At 39.2% G+C, this 17,020-nt stretch overlaps 1 protein-coding gene across 1 annotated transcript; it reads left to right on the top strand.

The window, feature by feature from the left end:
• Positions 1-5,217: 5,217 nt before the first annotated feature.
• Positions 5,218-12,658, top strand: LOC130560328 (uncharacterized). The gene is given in 17 exon segments (XM_057344044.1): positions 5,218-5,689; positions 7,733-8,053; positions 8,483-8,512; positions 8,682-8,714; positions 9,099-9,193; positions 9,360-9,407; positions 9,503-9,597; positions 9,676-9,863; positions 9,989-10,177; positions 10,294-10,431; positions 10,768-11,019; positions 11,295-11,389; positions 11,556-11,606; positions 11,715-12,093; positions 12,198-12,374; positions 12,462-12,557; positions 12,651-12,658. Coding segments are annotated over 17 exon segments (2,667 nt in total).
• Positions 12,659-17,020: the final 4,362 nt, after the last annotated feature.

Raw genomic sequence — 17,020 nt, 5'->3', positions numbered from 1 at the left:
GGAACCCAAAACTCTAATCGAGAAAAAAAACCTCAGGAGAACCAGGCCCACCAGGGGATTCCAGTTCCCCTCTGGCAAAAGCTGCTGCTCTGCAAACTCCAGAGAACTTGCACAACAAGGCTAAATAAAATAAATAAACTTAATAATAAAATAAATTGTAGTTTAAGATTATCATTAATAATCTATAACATTTGAAGTTTTGTGGTGAAGACATGTAAAGAGACGCGTCCTTCTTTATCCAGCTCTATCTATCAGCTCTTGTCAGGTCCCACTTCCCATTCTCCACTCTACCATCAGGCAGGCCATGAACTGCATCCGCTCGCTGTGGTAACCTTGGAACAATGAGACAAGACTACATTGCGTGACGTTCCTTCGTTCTTCATTTTAAAATATGCTTTTAAAACGCGTTGTTTATTTCAAGGTTGTCGTCTTCTTTTACGGGCATTCCCGAGTGATCGATTCTTTTGAGTCGATTCTTTTGAAAGCATTAATTGAACAATGGGCAAAACCATTTGAATAGGCTAATGAATCAGTTCAAATGATTTGTTCAGTTCGCAGCACGATCTGAATCATCTGAAGCAGGATTACTCACTCCTCGTAGCGCGAAATTTAAGAACACACAGAACACAAAGAGCGTTGGATGAAGTGGATATTAATCTATATCTACACAATCAAAACTGCAAATGTGTCATATTGTTTGTGTCATATTGAGGCTAATTTGGCGAAACTGGTCAGTAGTTGAGGAGTTTTTCCTTGGGGATCAGTATGCCTCCTGCCCTTCTCCGGTTCTTGCTTTTCACTCCAAATCTTTCCACCCCATAGGTGTAGATTATCTCCCCAATCTTCTCCAGTTTCTTTCTACATCTCTTTTTTGGCCTGCTAAAAGTTGGATGAGATCAAGAGTCAATGGTTGCCTATTCTTTGTTGCAGGATTTAGGCCAAAGTATCTGGGGTCTTCTTCCATCCATTTTCCTTTCTACTACTTGCTGGGTAGTCTCCAGGTTGTTGATTTCTGGTAAATTTATGCCTGGTTGGTCTTCATCTGGGGTTCTTAAACCCTGTGGGCTGTGGTGCTTGTCCCGCCACTGGGCTTCACCCGACTGATTTGCCCTACCTCTTGTGAAGTATTGGTCAATGCGAGGCCCCACACTAAGGTCTCTCGTGCACTTCTTCCTGCCCTGTTAGATTTTAAGACCTTTCTCTGATGTTACCTTTGTCCAGCCGCAAATGCATCTCTGTAATTTCTGTCCTGTTGTTCCAACTTCTGCTGAGTTGATCTCCTGGTTCTTTGTCTTTCCATTCCTAGGTCTGTTGCCATGTGATCCATCCATGAGTAGGGTTGGGTACTGAAACCCGGTGCCATATACCTATGTATCCGGTATGTAACTGGACCGAATCAAAACGCACATTTCGGTGCCTCATTTCGGTGCCACTTAAATGCTGACTGGGCCGTCGATTGAGACATTTGCCCTCATTCACGTGAACAAAAGTCGGAAACCTCAGATAATACAAATCCAACACATCTTGTCATGGTTCTGCCATTTCATGTCATGTCTTTCTTGGTCTAGTGGCAGGATCATGACAGAGCCTCAGGTTTTGTGTGGAGAGAAACATATTATTGTTGGTCACAACATAATGTGCGTTCTCTCCGGTCTCGTCTTTGGCCCCGTCCCTCTCGTTCTCTCGTTTAGCTTCCCGCCTGTGTTTCAATACCCACACCTGCCCATTGTTATCTCTCTTGTTAGTTACTATATATCATGCCCTTGTGTCTTCAGTCCTGTGCTCGTTAGTTTTGTACCATTTGCTTGTTTCGTTCGATTGCTGCTTGCTGCATTTGATTCATGTCTTTGAAGACGTTGCACCTTGTTCCTGTCTGTAAATAATCATAGTCTAGTCTAGTGTTGTTTTGTCAAGTGTAGTTTTAGTCCAGTGTTAGTTAGTCTACGTTCCTGTTTGCCTGTCATATTATTTCTCCTTGTTATTGTTGTTTTACCCCCCCGTGGGTCTTTGTTTTGTGTTTAAATAAATCTTGTTTTTTGTTACCCCTTAACCACTGCCAGCATCTGGGTTCTTCCCTACCACACCGTGACATAACGAATGCGCCCAAACTGAACCCAGCAGGCAGCCATGGATGCAGCCCGATCTCGCCAGGCTCGCCTCCTTTGTGGTCTTTGCCAGGGGAACTCTGACCTCATGGGTACCTCAACCAGTTCCTGGAGGCTGCAGAGGAGATGGTCTTTGGGGAGGCGGAAATAGCGGTGCTTTTTAACGGCAGCCTTAATGACCCACTTTCGACCGGCGGAGATGAGGATGCTGAGACCGCTGGGCTTCGATGGCACGGTAAGGTACACCATGAACCGGCCAGAGCCCAGAGTCTCAGTCCAGTCCAGCTACCCATCTCCATTGCACCCTGCAGATCGGGGTCGTGGGCATCACCGCACCGTCTGCCTCACCTCCTGGAGCCTCTCCTCCTCCCACCAGCCTCCATGGTAGGCATGGACGAAGGGAGTCGTGGGACTCCCTGTCCGACTCCTCCGGCTCAGAGCTAACCGGGCTCCCCATCGCTTCTCCACAGCCGGCCACACGTCCAGTGGGCCGGTCTAAGAAGAAGAAGCCGAGGAGGGGGTCGCGTCCGTTCTGGTTCCACAGCCGGCAGTCCAGCCGGCGATCCAGCCGGTGATCCAACCGGCATTCCAGTTGGTGTCCAGTCTTGCCCAGCCACAGCCGTCCATTCTGGTTCCGCAGCTGGCAGTCCAGCTGGTGATCCAGCCCAGCCATTAATCCAGCCGGCATTCCAGCCGGCGTCCAGTCCTACCCAAGCAATGTTAGTTTACAGCAATGTTAGTGTACATGCTCATTTCACATTCACTTTAATTGTGAATTTGTTGTGTATTTTTTATTACTTAATAAATATTTTTTAATTGAACATTTTGTTCTTTAATATCATCCACTGGTGTTTTGTGGCTCTTTTTTAAAGTATCGATGTGGCACCAATATCGGAAAAAACCCAAACGATACCCAACCCTATTATTATCAGAGAGACATCTCATGCGTTGTGTGTCCGATCCCACTTTCATCACATCCATTATCCTGGGAGAATGTATATAGTATATACATTATGTATAATAATATATATAGCAGTGTTTTATTTTAAATATATGAAGTAATTTTATTAAATGTAACAAAAAAAGTATTAGTAAATAAACGTGGCAAACATTTGTTTTGTTCTCTTTATTAAAAACTAATACAATAAACGTGACAAATAATGTAAAAATGAACTTTACCATTTTCCAAAACAGTCCATAAAGCCACACAGGTGTAATATAAGCGTTATGACGAATGTCCGCGACAGTACTGTCAGACGCAGGATGCAGTTGTACAAGAAACACACTTTATTTATAACAAAACAAAAACCCACAATGGGTTAAATCACGTACAGGACTAAAATGACTAAACTAAAAATAAGCACTTCCCACGAGGGGAATAAAACAATGGAACAGAATAAACTAAGACGTACGGTCAACAGGAACCAGACTAAAATAATAAACACGACGCAACGTACTAACAAGGTGTCAGGTAGACACGGCAGGGTAATCCAACAGGGTAGGGAAAGGTAGTCCAAACAAGGTAAGGTAATCCAATAGGGTAAGGTACATACAAAAACACGTAGTGTAAGCATAAGTACCAGTACGAACAAGCACAGTACAGCAGACATGAAGGCATTATATAGGGAGACTAACAAGGAGTAAATTAACACAAGGCAGGTGTGGGGAATGAAACACTAATGGAAAGCTAAACGAGGAAACAAAAGGGGCGGGGCCAAAGACTGTTTGTTTTGCTAATGAACAGGGGCGAACAGTGCTGTTAGTTTCGTTTTAAACGTCTCAAATAATTCGTTATTAGGCTGAAAAATCTGTCACAGCATACTAGTTATGCTCTCACGTTGTGTGTGTAATGTTATAACTTATCAATGACGAGCGCTAAAATCCACGTAATTCCGCTGAGATCTGCAGGTGCGCATTCCGTGGATTTGCGTGAGCGCTGTTAGCTGTGACGTATTTTTTAGTCTCCGGACGAATGATTTGAGACGTTTAAAACGAAACTAACCGCAGAGGAGTTCAGGAAGCATAATTTAGCTAAACCATTTCCAGACGGATGGGGGGTGGGGTGCGCTGTAACTCATTATCATTTAAAGAGACATGCACCAAAACGGGTTGCTGTGAGCACAGCTGTTTTTGATGAGGCAAAAGGGGTTTTGTTTACACAGCCATTGAGTGTTTTTAAGCAAAATATGATCCAGACATTTCATGAAGACCCTAATAAATCATACCAACTTGTTGAAAGTGCTCATTTAATGAGTGCTTTAAGATGAAGATACGCTATTTTTATTTTGTTTTCAGTATTGAAGTGGCTGCAATATTAGGAAGATCCACATGTCAAACACTAGGCATGCGATAAAAGGATACATGATGTGTCTGCTGTTGATGATGACATTCTGAAAGAGTTTGAAGATCTGGGCCCGTATTCATGAAAAATCTTAGCGCAAAGAGTGGCTCCATTTACCTTAACTCTAGGTCTACACCCCCTCCGGTCATCTTCGGTCTGAAAATGAGCAACGCCTGGTTATTCCATCACAGTGAGGCACCAAATCGCTTGCAAAAACCTTTACTTATTCGGTTCCCCTTTGGTGGAATGAACTACCAGTCTCCATCCGAACTGCAGCATCCTTCACAACTTTCTAAAAACAGCTCAAAACATACCTGTTCCGCATTTATTTGACTAACCATTAACTCTGTCTGTCTGTCTGTCTGTCTGTCAAAAAAAAAAAACGTGTTCTTCATCTCTCCTTTGCTTACTCCAGCTTTAATCCTCCTAGTAGCATGGCCTTGTAAACAAACGGTACTGTTTAGTGTGTTGACAAAATGTTTATATGCTCTCCAACTTGGAAGTCACTTTGGATAAAAGCGTCTGCCAAATGAATAAATGTAAATGTAACGTGAACATTATCCTCTACTCACTGTAGAAGTTGTGTCGAATATGCCAAAAGCCAAAGTGTTCTCTGTACTTGATGCCAACCAAGGATTCTGGAAGATTAATTTGGACAATGGAAGCTCCACGTTGTGTACATTCAACACGCCTATAGAAAGGTACAGATTCCTGCGTTTACCTTTTGGAATATCGTCAGCATCCTAATTATTCCAGAGAGCTATTGCACAGATGATTGAAGATCTGGATGGTGTGATTAACATTGTGGATGATTTGCTGGTTTGGGGTGAAACAGTACAAGAGCATGATGACAGACTGAGAAAACTGCTCCAGAGAGCAATGAAATGTCAGATCAGAACTTCACAAATCAAATATATTTGTCATGTACCGACAGCAGAAGGACTGAAACCTGATGAAGAGAAGGTGAGAGCTGTTGTTCAGTTACCTCCACCAGAAGACAAACAAGCTCTTCAAAGATTTCTAGGTGTGCTGCAATGTCTTTCCAAGTTTATCCCCAACTTGTCGGAAGTAAGTGCTCCACTCAGACAGCTGCTGGAGAATGATGCCGAATGGTTCTGGGGAAATGAGCAAGAGAAAAGCTTTCAGAAACTCAAAGCTCTAGCAACAAATTCGGCAACATTGAAATACTATGATGTCAACAATCCGTTAACATTGTCAGTAGATGCCAGCTCTGAGGGCATGGGTGCAGTTTTTCACGTTGTTTCTCCAAGACCAGAGACCAATAGTATATGGATCAAGAGCACTCACCGACTGCCAACGTCGATATGCACAAATTGAGAAGGAACTGCTTGCAATTGTATACAGATGTGAAAAGTTCCACCAATGCGTGTATGGCAGAGAAGTTCAAGTAGAAAGCGACCACACACCACTAGAGAGCATCTTAAAAAAAAACGCTACACCAGACACCATTGACGCTGTAAAGGATGTTGCTCAGACTCCAAAAGTACAATCTGAAAGTCACATACAAGCCGGGCTGACTTAAGAACTTAAGACTGAAAGAATGCATTATGAATGGATGGCCTGCAGAAAAATGTTGCACAAAGACGCTCAGAAATATTGGACATTTAAAGAGGAACTAAGCTAAACATCAGCGCTGGTGTTCAAAGCTTCAAAGTTCGTCATTCCAAACAAAATGAGAAGCGAAATGCTGGGAAGAATTCACGAGTCACATCTGGGCATGGTGAAATGTAAGGAAAGAGCAAGAGACTTCCTTTATTGGCCAGGAATGTTAGCTGAGATTGAGGAAAGGGTGTCTCAATGTGCCATAGCAACACTCATCAAAAAAGTAATTTAAAAGAACAGCTAATACCACATGCATTACCAGGCAGACCATGGGCAAAGTTTGGTTCTGATTTGTTTCAACACAATGGTTCCAAATATTTGCTGTGCGTGGACTACTACTCCAAGTTTCCAGAGATATTTAAGATGAATGACACTACAAGCAGAGGTGTAATCATTGCAATGAAATCACTGTTTGCTAGACATGGTATACCTGATGTAGTGCTTTCAGACAATGGTCCACAATATGCCAGTCAAGAATACAAGTCTTTCGCAGAAAACTGGGAGTTTGAACAAAAAACATCTAGTCCAGGATATGCCCAGTCTAACGGACAAGCAGAAAGAACAGTCCAGATCATCAAGAGAATGCTCACAAAGTGAGAATGGAGATCCGTATATTGCATTGCTAGAATACCGCAATACTCCACTAGAGGGTGTTGGAATGTCACCAGCACAGCTTCTAATGGGGAGAAGTTTGAAAACTAAAATGCCAACTACAGCAAGGACAAATCTGAAATCCTGCAACAGTTCTGAAGAAAACGTGATTCTCCAAGGTTATTCATGCTTCACACACCTGACCAGCGGCGGATTAACCATATGGGCAATTGGGCGAGTGCCCAGGGGCACTAAGACTTTAGGGGCACCAAATAAACCAGCAATACAAAATATTTTTTTTAAAATGTACATAAGTACTTGTTTTTTTACGACTTAAGTCACGCATCTGCGCTAAATAGGCATGGCACCATGTGCGGGAATACCCCCCACTTTCAGACAAAAATGGTTCTGTCCCCCGCACTTTTTCGACGTACTTCCGCCAACATTCTCGCCCATGTTATCTATTTTGTTACATATATTTGAGTGGACTAACATTCGGCCAATCACAAGTGAGTGTTATGAGGCGAGTCGTCTTCCATGTACTGTACTTCAAACACTTTATGTAAACTTTTTAGTGGAGTACACTTTTATCGCAGTACTTATGTGATCTTTTAGGAGTCTGTAAGAAGAATATACACATAGTATGCTTAAAAAGAGCGTTTGCACAGCTGTATGTGCAATACCTGTCTGTTTAGTGCGTCTTTCTAGCAGTTAAAATGTTTCATGTTATTTTTATAAATAACCTTGCTATACATTGTAATCTGGTGTTGAATTAAAGTCCCAATGTCCTGAAAATCTGTACATTGTTCCATTGTCCCCCTAATGTGAATACATATATGCAAACTATACATAGGTTATACAGTATATATATATATATATTAGGGGTGACCCCGAATCGTCGACGATTCAATGCTTTGATCGGAGGAGCCTGATTCGACTACCAATCTCACAGTCGAATCTTCGCAGAGGTGTTATGCAATGGGGATCATGTCATTTTGGTTATATGGGCAGTGGCATAACAGACGAGCATGCACTGCGCTATTTATGATGTAAAGAAATGGGTCATTTTTAGGGTTGGGTACTGAAACCCCCGGCGCATATGACAACAGAGATGCTGGAAGGAGGAAGAGGAGATTTTGGAGAAAGTTTTGGAGGAAAGGTCGCAGATCAGCTCAGGATGAAAGAGAAGAGCACACAATACAGCAAAATACACCTGCGTCATCAACCGCTGATGCACGCGACCATTCACCTCGACCAGCGGCTGATATTCATGATGAAAACAGAGACGAGGGGAAGAAAAAGAAGAAGAAGAGGAGGTTTTGGAAGAGGTTGTGGAGAAAAATTCGCAGAGGAGCTCGAAGTGATAGAGAAGAGTCTGACAGAAGTCCTGAAGGTAAATAATATCAACACGTTGTTATGAGAATATGTTCACTAGCGTTTAAAAGTTTACGGACAGCATTACTTACAGTTTTTACCACATTTGACAATAAGTCAACTAATTGTCGATTAGTAAATTCATGTTATTTATGTCAAAATGTTTGTTACTGTAGTGTTGACAATAGTCTGGATGTTGCGATTAAGCTTCTGTTCTGTAGGATTATTGGTTATGTTACATGATGTCTGTCAGGTTTAACTTCTTAAATGAAAGGAATATGTGTGCTGAGAAATGAAGAAATCCTGAAACTGAGTGAAATTTGTCACTTTTTAATATTTTGCTCTCTGAGTTTAATCCACAGGATTGGTGATTAATGTTAATGTTTGGTATATGATCAATATAATTTGCTTTCAACAGTCTTCTATTTAAATTCATTTCCCTCTATAGATCAGATTCAGAACAATCTGGAAACTCCTGTGCCCGGTTGCATAAAGCACCTTAAGTTTTTCCCTTAAGTGTGACACTTAAGGGGTGATTTCTCTTTACCAAACACAATAGGAGAATAACTTAAGTAAAACTTAAGGTATATTTAAGGGCACACTTAAGGGAAAATTACACTTAAGGTGCTTTAAGCAACCGGGCCCTGAACTCCTGAATGAGGACGTGAATGTGATTTATGGTGAGTTTACTTCTATAATCTCAACACACACAACACACATTTGATACAACGTGTGCCACTGTTTTATTGTCTTCTTCTGGACATTGTTCTTCCTATTCTGATACAAAATGTGTGGTGAGACTAAATGTGTCCCGGCACTGACGTGAAGCAGTCTTGAATCAGCACTTTGATGGAATATGACTTATATAAACTTCACTTATTGATCTATAACACAAGAATATTTTACACAACAGTCTTGCAATAATTTTTGCATCATTTAAATTTAGAGCAAGAACAGAAAAACTGAGACAAATATTGTTCAAATAGTTTTGGATGTGGTTTTGCATGTCAACCAGGACAGATTTTTCTTGTCATTTCATGTCAACTTCATTTATCTTTTGACAGAAATCAACTCCTCTCAGTATGAGATAGGTAAAGAGCTGAATACAGCAGGAAATAGATCCGTCTATGAAGCGACCCGTGTGAGCGACGGCCTTAAGGTTTGATTTTCCTTCGCAAGTCTTCTTAATGTATCTTAATTTGTCTTATGTCTGTTATTTAGAGTCCTAACATGCTCTCTGTTGTTTTAAATGTGTTACATGTCTGTTCAGGATCAATGACTTCTGTATGACTCGACTGTAAATCATGTTTTGTTTTGTTGATCAGGTGGCAGTGAAGTTTGTCCGGGACATGTCTCCTGATTTGATTTCCATTGTAAGTAAACTGTTCATCGTTTTAAATCATCATCATTGTTTTTGTAGAGTTTGTGTAAGATCGAGCTAATCCTGATTAACTTGTGTTTCTTTTAGCCCGGTCATCCTTTCGTCCTTCAACGAGAGATCGGTCTTCATATGCTCGCCAATGAAGGGGAACACGTTCCTGAGATCATCCGGCTTTTGGACTGGTAGGAGCGTTATTGCGAATACATCATGGTCCTCGAGCATCCTTCTCCCTGCATGGACTTGTTTAAATTTATTGAAAGCAGACGAGGACAAATCTCTGAGGATTTAGCTCGGATCATCATGTGGCAGGCGGCCAAGGCTGTTACTGAATGTTTCAAACGGGGAGTTTTCCACATGGACTTCATACTGGAAAACTTCCTGATTAACACCGAAACATTGAATGTCAAACTCATTGACTTTGCCAATGGCGACCTGCTCAAAGAAACTTGTTACACCATTTTTTGGGTATGTTTTATCCCTTCAGACGAGTGTTTTACATTAACATTGAGATTCACAGAGTCACTTTTAGTGTTGATGCAACCGTACAAATCACATGAAATCTGTTTCCTTGAGGCAAATTACTCCGGACACCGAATTACTGGTGTCCGGAGTTGGAGGAGGTGGGCGAGTATCACGCGTTGCCGGCGACAGTCTGGTCACTTGGCCTGATGCTGTATGTAATGATGTTCTGGGCTCTTCCTTGCATAATCACCCGGGAGCAGATCAACAACCAAGAGTGGGAAAAAGACGATTTGAGCACGGGTGAGATCTTCATCAGAACATCTGTAGTTTGTAATGACATAAAACCGAACAAAGATAGAAATACATGAGAGTCAAATGAATTGAAGTAATAATGGCTTCTTCCGTCTTCCGCACAGAATTCTGCAGGTTTATTAACGATTGCCTGCAGGACGATCCACATCAACGGATTCAGCTAAAAGACGTCCTGCTTCATGAGTGGTTTCAGGTCAGCGGTGTGGAGATGATTGACAGCCATTTCGAGGGGGTGTCTGGAGGTTAGTATGTATCGGTCCACACACACCGGCGGCGCTTCGCTTCAACTCTGACCTTACAACAATGAACCGTGGTTTTTATGTGCTCAAAGTGTAGTAACCATGTTTTTGTGGTTTTAACTAGTAAAAGCATGGTTAATTTTTGTAAGGGTGGACCCGCTCAAAATCCTGCCATGCCACACACATAGTTTATTATTAAATGTGAAATGTTGCACGCTGTCACTTTTTAATATTCTGCAATCTTAGTTTAATGCACAGGATTGATGATTTATGTGAGTGTTTGATGTGTCATCATTAATATCAATATTATCTTGTGTTTGAATTCATTTCCATCTGTAGATCAGATGCAGGAAACTCCTGAACTCCTGACGGAGGCCGGAGACCTGCTGACTTCACATCACTCCTCTGTGTCTGACTCCAGCGATGAAGGATTCTGCACACCAGCTCTTTCTCTGTTTGACTTGTATGTCAACGTCCCCCGGCGTACAGTCTCTTCGGGGTCCGACTCAGAAAGTGTTGACAGCTTTCACACCGCTGTCTGTTCTGTGACGGACCTGCTGCAGAATAATGAGGACGGGAATGTGATTTATGGTGAGTTTACTTCCATAATCCCAACATACACAACAGACAAACTAAAAGAATATATTTTACACTGCGAAAATCATGTTCTTATCCAGCTCTGTGTTTTCATTCGAGGAAAAACATATGAATTATAGTCTTGTTATTTTAACATCATACGAAATCAGAACAAGAACAGATCAACTGAGACAAATCTTGTTCATATAGTTTTGGATGTAGTATTGAACCAGTAGGACAGTACGACCATTTCTGGTCATTTCATGTCAACTTCATTTATCTTTTGACAGAAATCAACTTCTGTCAGTATAAGATGGGTAAAAAGCTGGGTGAAGGAGGATTTGGATCCGAGTATGAAGCGACCCGTGTGAGCGACGGCCTTAAGGTTTGATTTTCCTTCACAAGTCTTCTTAATGTATCTTAATGTGTCTTATGTCTGTTATTTAGAGTCCTAACATGCTCTCTGTTGTTTTAAATGTGTTACATGTCTGTTCAGGATCAATGACTTCTGTATGACTCGACTGTAAATCATGTTTTGTTTTGTCGATCAGGTGGCAGTGAAAATTGTCAGGCCCGGCGGGTATTCTGATCGTATTTGCATAGTAAGTAAACTGTTAATCATTTTAAAGCATATTTAACTCATTTAAATAATAGTTTTATAGAGTTTGTGTAAGATCGAGCTAATCCTGATTAACTTGTGTTCCTTCTAGCCCGGTCATCCTAACCCCCTTCCACGAGAGATCGCTCTTCATGTCCTCGCCAATGAAGGTGTTTATTTTTCTGAGATCATCCTGCTTTTGGACTGGGAGGAGCGTGATGACAAATACATCATGGTCCTCGAGCATCCTTCTCCCTGCATGGACTTAAGTGAATTTATTGAATGCCATGGAGGAGCCATCACAGAGGACTTAGCCAAGAGCATCATGCGGCAGGCGATCCAGGCTGCTATTGAATGTTTCAAACGGGGAGTTTTCCACAGGGACATTAAACTGGAAAACTTCCTGATTAACACTGAAACATTTGAGGTCAAACTCATCGACTTTGGCTGTGGCGATCTCTTAAAAAAAACAAGTTACACAACATTGACGGGTATGTTTTATTACTTCAGACGAGCTCTTTACATTACATTGAGATGTCGACTCACTTTTAGTGTTGATGCAACTGCAGAAATCACATGAAATCCTTTTCTTCAGGCACATGGGCATACTGCTGCCCTGAGATGCTCAAAACAGACAGGTATCACGCATTGCCGGCGACGGTGTGGTCACTCGGCTTGATGTTGTACAGATTGGTGTGCGGGAAACTTCCAGAAAAATACATCTTGTACTGGATCAATGACAAAAATTGGTACAGAGATGACTTGAGCAAAGGTGAGATAAAACAGAAGAAAGATAGAAATACACGACAGTGAAATGAATTTCAGTTTGATGTAATAACGGCCTCTTCCATCTGCACAGAATGCTGCAGGTTTATTAACGCTTGCCTGCAGTAAGATCCAGGTCAACGGATTCAGATAAAAGACATCCTTTTTCATGAGTGGTTTCAGGTCAAAGGTCAGATACGATATATGACTGTACATACATATACATATTTACATATATGACTGTTCTCATGTAGGCGATACACAAGAGTTTTGTTTGTTTCAGGTATGTGATGTGGAGACACAGGTAAGGTGAATGACAGCCGTTTGGAGGTTCAGTAGGTATAAAAGGTGTTGCGTCATGTCTCTAGAAAGTGTACACACACCAGCAGCAATTAGGGGTGTCACAATAATCCTCTCATCACCATGGTTTCAGCAATTATTGCACATTTCTATAGAAGACACAAAGGGGAGCTGTAGTGCCTGCATATTGCATATTTTAGTGTTTATATTGTAACTAAAGTGGTAATACTGGTCAAATGTACCACCACAACACCATCACTTTTAAAAACGTTAAAGCATATACCATAAAAATAACCTGCAGTTACAATTAATATTATTTAAGATAATCTCAGTGTGAAAACCAGCTTGCCAAAAGTTCATTAACATAGAAGTAACATTTTTATTGTAGTCTTGCAAGTGAGAAAAGACTAGAAGCTTTTCTGTGACTGATGGCATTTTAATGGTGGCTTTAATTCACCCCTGATCAATTTACTCAATTTACAAGTATTTGGCGGTTGTATTATTATTGACGCGTAAAAGGCTACACCTTAAATATATGATGACCCCATTTTTTCCGATGTATTTCCAAGAAAAAATATCATCTTATATTCAGAATAATATGGTCGTTTCAAAGCCGGATAAAAACGTATGAGAATTAAATGTCAAAGCCCTAAAACAGACAATTAATCGACATAATCGCAATGATTTATTCGATAACTAATCGTCAGCCAAATGTCATAATCGTGACGGCCCTAACGACAATGTTTTATTTTCTGGTAAAAGTGTAAGCACGGTTGTTGTTATTTTATGGTAGCCATAGTTTTACTACAGTACGCATGGTTTTCTGGTTTTAACTGTAGTAAAACTATGGTTCATTTTTGTAAGGGGGGACACCGCTCAAAAACTACTTGTGTAAAAACTCACAGCGTTCAAGCAGTATTCATGCTCTCAGTAGTTCAGCAGTGTTATGTTAATGTGCCAGAGGAGAACTGGCCCTCCCGGTTGAGTCTGGTTTCTCCCAAGGTTTTTTTCCTCCACATTTAAACATTTATATATACTTAAACATTTATAATTACACATTTATAGTGGAGTTTTGGTTCCTTGCCACAGTCGCCACTGGCTTGCTCACTGGGAGACTGCTGACATTGCTCCTTGAGATTTATAGTCCACAAACATAAACATCTTACATTTGATGTGCGCATTTACAGTTTTTCTCAATCGATTTGACACATTTTTCTCAACTCAGGTTACTGTTCTCCAAACAGATGAGACCCAGTGATCTGAATACTTTATAATTGTCCTAACAGATTGTGTTCATTTCATACAAATTACAAATCATGCAAATAAATTAAAAAAAAACTCTGAACAAAACTCTCAAAAGTTTTCATAATAGTTCATTGGAAAAAGCAACTTTAGCTCCTTTTATTGGTTTTACACAAATCACAAACATTTATGTACCATTTGTCCAAACACAACAAACAAAACTCTGTAATTTGTCATATCATCAAATGCATATGTTATATTTTCAGTTGGCCCCAAACTAATAACCGCTCGCTTAATAACACACACATACACAGCTCCCTGTTTAAGAACGTTGTGATAAACATGTATTTTCATGAGTGTATTTGTGCCTCTACAATTTTTATAATGAATAGAGAAACACGCCTATAGAATTGATGTTAATATTTACTTTTAGTGAACGCATTACTAGGAAAGATTGCAGTGCTTCTTTTTGCAGTAAAGTTGAACTGTTTGGTTAGGATAAGTTTGGCTTTAGATAGCCGTGTTAATTGTTTTGAGAGCAAATACAGTTCTTTGGATAAAAGTGTCAAATCGACATTTCGCATGTTATGGTATTATTGTAAATTGTTTTGGATTAGTGTAATTTTAAATTTAAGTTTAAATAATACAGTTCAATTGAACAATTGACGGTTTCTGACAATCTAACATAGTATTTATTTCAGTTAACTTTCATCAATTGACATTTCATAGAGGAAAATCTTGCAATAATACCATATATTATCTTTATTTAATTTATTCATCTATTACTATTATTATTTTAAATTGATAATGTTTGTAACATTAGTTAACCACATTAATCAACATAAACTAACAATGGACAATACTTGTTCAGCAATTATTCATTTATGTTCATTTCAACATTGACTAATTCACAATAAACTAATAAACCAATAATAAACAGATATATTTGTATTACTTGTTACCTTTTCTAATCTGACTGGAGGTCATTTTATTATAAAATAAATACAATTATTTGTTTAAACCAAGAATGAATGGATCATTTTTTTTGATATTTTTAATTCAGACTGTGTATAATCTCTCCTCTATAATATATGAACATCAGTGCGTCAGATGAGTTGTATGTCTGAATCCTTAGCATTCATAAAACATGAACCATGATCACAGGATTATTCTCAAAGACACTTTAAAGAACATGAAATATTAATATAAACGCATCATTTTAATGTCTGGTGAGGTGTTGATGTAAATGGTTCTTATCTAGATGAATTATAGCACACTACAGGTGTAAGTGCTGGACACGTCATGTCATGACCTCTGAACCTCTCACAGATCACTGTGTCAACTGTAAAGAATAACTTTTGTTTGAACACATCTATTGTCACTTGATTCACAAGCATCCATTAAATAATCTGTTGACTGAGCGATTCATGAAGTTTAGCCGTCACCACGAGTGTTTGTTTGATTCAGGTGTGATTTTTTTACATATTTCATCTGTTTTACTGACATGCATTCTGTAAGAAAATATTTTGATTAAGTATAGAAAATTTTTCAAGTGTGCTGTCAGTATATTTCTTTGAAACTAAATGTAAAGTTTACTTTTAGATTTTTTTTTTTTTAGATTCAATTTATTGTCATTGCACATGTACAAGGCAACGAAATGTGACCTCTGCATTTAACCCATCCAGAGAGTAGTGAACACACGTACCCCCCGGAGCAGTTTTATTGTGTTGCCATTACGATGCTGGAAATTCTCATGAGAATGAATCTACAGTTTCCAGATAAACTGAGTTTCTACTTTCACTCAAATGACCTTCTGAAGGAGACGCTAAACACATTTAAAATCATTCTTATAAATCCACAGTATACACACACAAACACACTATAATCTTCATCTATATGAATGAAATCACCAAAAGCACAAATATGGAGCGAAAATTGTGCCAAAACTTAACAAACAAATCCAGCGTTTTGCAAACAAACAACCTTTTTTGCAAAAGAAACTCAACTCTGAAACAAACAGAAAGCGTTTTACAAATATATAATGCAATTCGAGAGAAAATGCAAAGGTGTAACATATAACTGTACTGTGTTTAAGTCTCACCTTTTTATGAGATCCTCTCAGCTTGATTTTCTCACAAATGGGATCATGCAGATTTTCTCACAAATGCAGTTATGCAACTCCTCCTATTGTTTAACTTAATTTATATTACTGGTTTTTTTTGTGCTGGTTTATTTTATTGCAAAATTGCCCAATTAGCTTGAAATAGCCAAATAAATTGCAGCATACATTTTGAACCTAAATAGACTAATGGCAACTGAACAATGTAGACGACTGACTGATACAACTGCCACGGCGGTTTATTTGCTTTTTCATCTTTTATACCACTGTAAAAAAAACCTGTAGTTTTTATGGTAAAAAACTGGCAGCAGTGGTTGCCAGAACTTTACCGTAATAAATACGGTATAACATTTTCTAATATTACGGTAAAAGGATATTAGCACTGTTGATTTCACGTTTAAGATTGCCATTTTATTCCATATTTTACCATATAAATAAAAGGTTTTTCCATCAAAAGAAACGCTGTTTTGCCATATAATTGACAAGAAAACACCGTATGAGTGCCGCATAAATTAAATATTTTGCCATTGAATATTACAGTGTTTTACTGTAAAAATAAAACTGTTATTTTTACGGTAAAAAACCGGCAGCTGTGGTTGCCAGAATTTTACCGTAATAAATACGGTAGAACTTTTTCTGCTATTACGGTAAAAGGATATTTGTACTGTTGATTTTACAGGTAATGTTGGTATTTTATTCCATATTTCACTGTATAAATACATATTTTTTTCAATCAAAAGAAACATAGTTTTGCTTTATAATTGACATAAAAATACTATATAAAATAAAGGTTTTGCCTAAAAATATTACAGTGTTTTACTGTACAATTAACAGTATTTAATATAAAATACTACTTTATTCTGTATAAATTCCCTTAAAATATCATATAAATAAAGGCTTTCCATTAAATATATCTGTGTTTCACCGTATACTTAAGGGAAAAAAATGTTGTTTCAACGGTAAAAAACTGGCAGCTGTGGTTGCCAGAATTT

This window comes from Triplophysa rosa, linkage group LG10 (assembly GCF_024868665.1).
Source record: "Triplophysa rosa linkage group LG10, Trosa_1v2, whole genome shotgun sequence".
Taxonomy (NCBI): Eukaryota; Metazoa; Chordata; class Actinopteri; order Cypriniformes; family Nemacheilidae; genus Triplophysa; species Triplophysa rosa.
The sequence above is the reverse complement of the archived record's forward strand: the minus strand, read 5'-3'. Positions and strand labels throughout refer to the sequence as shown.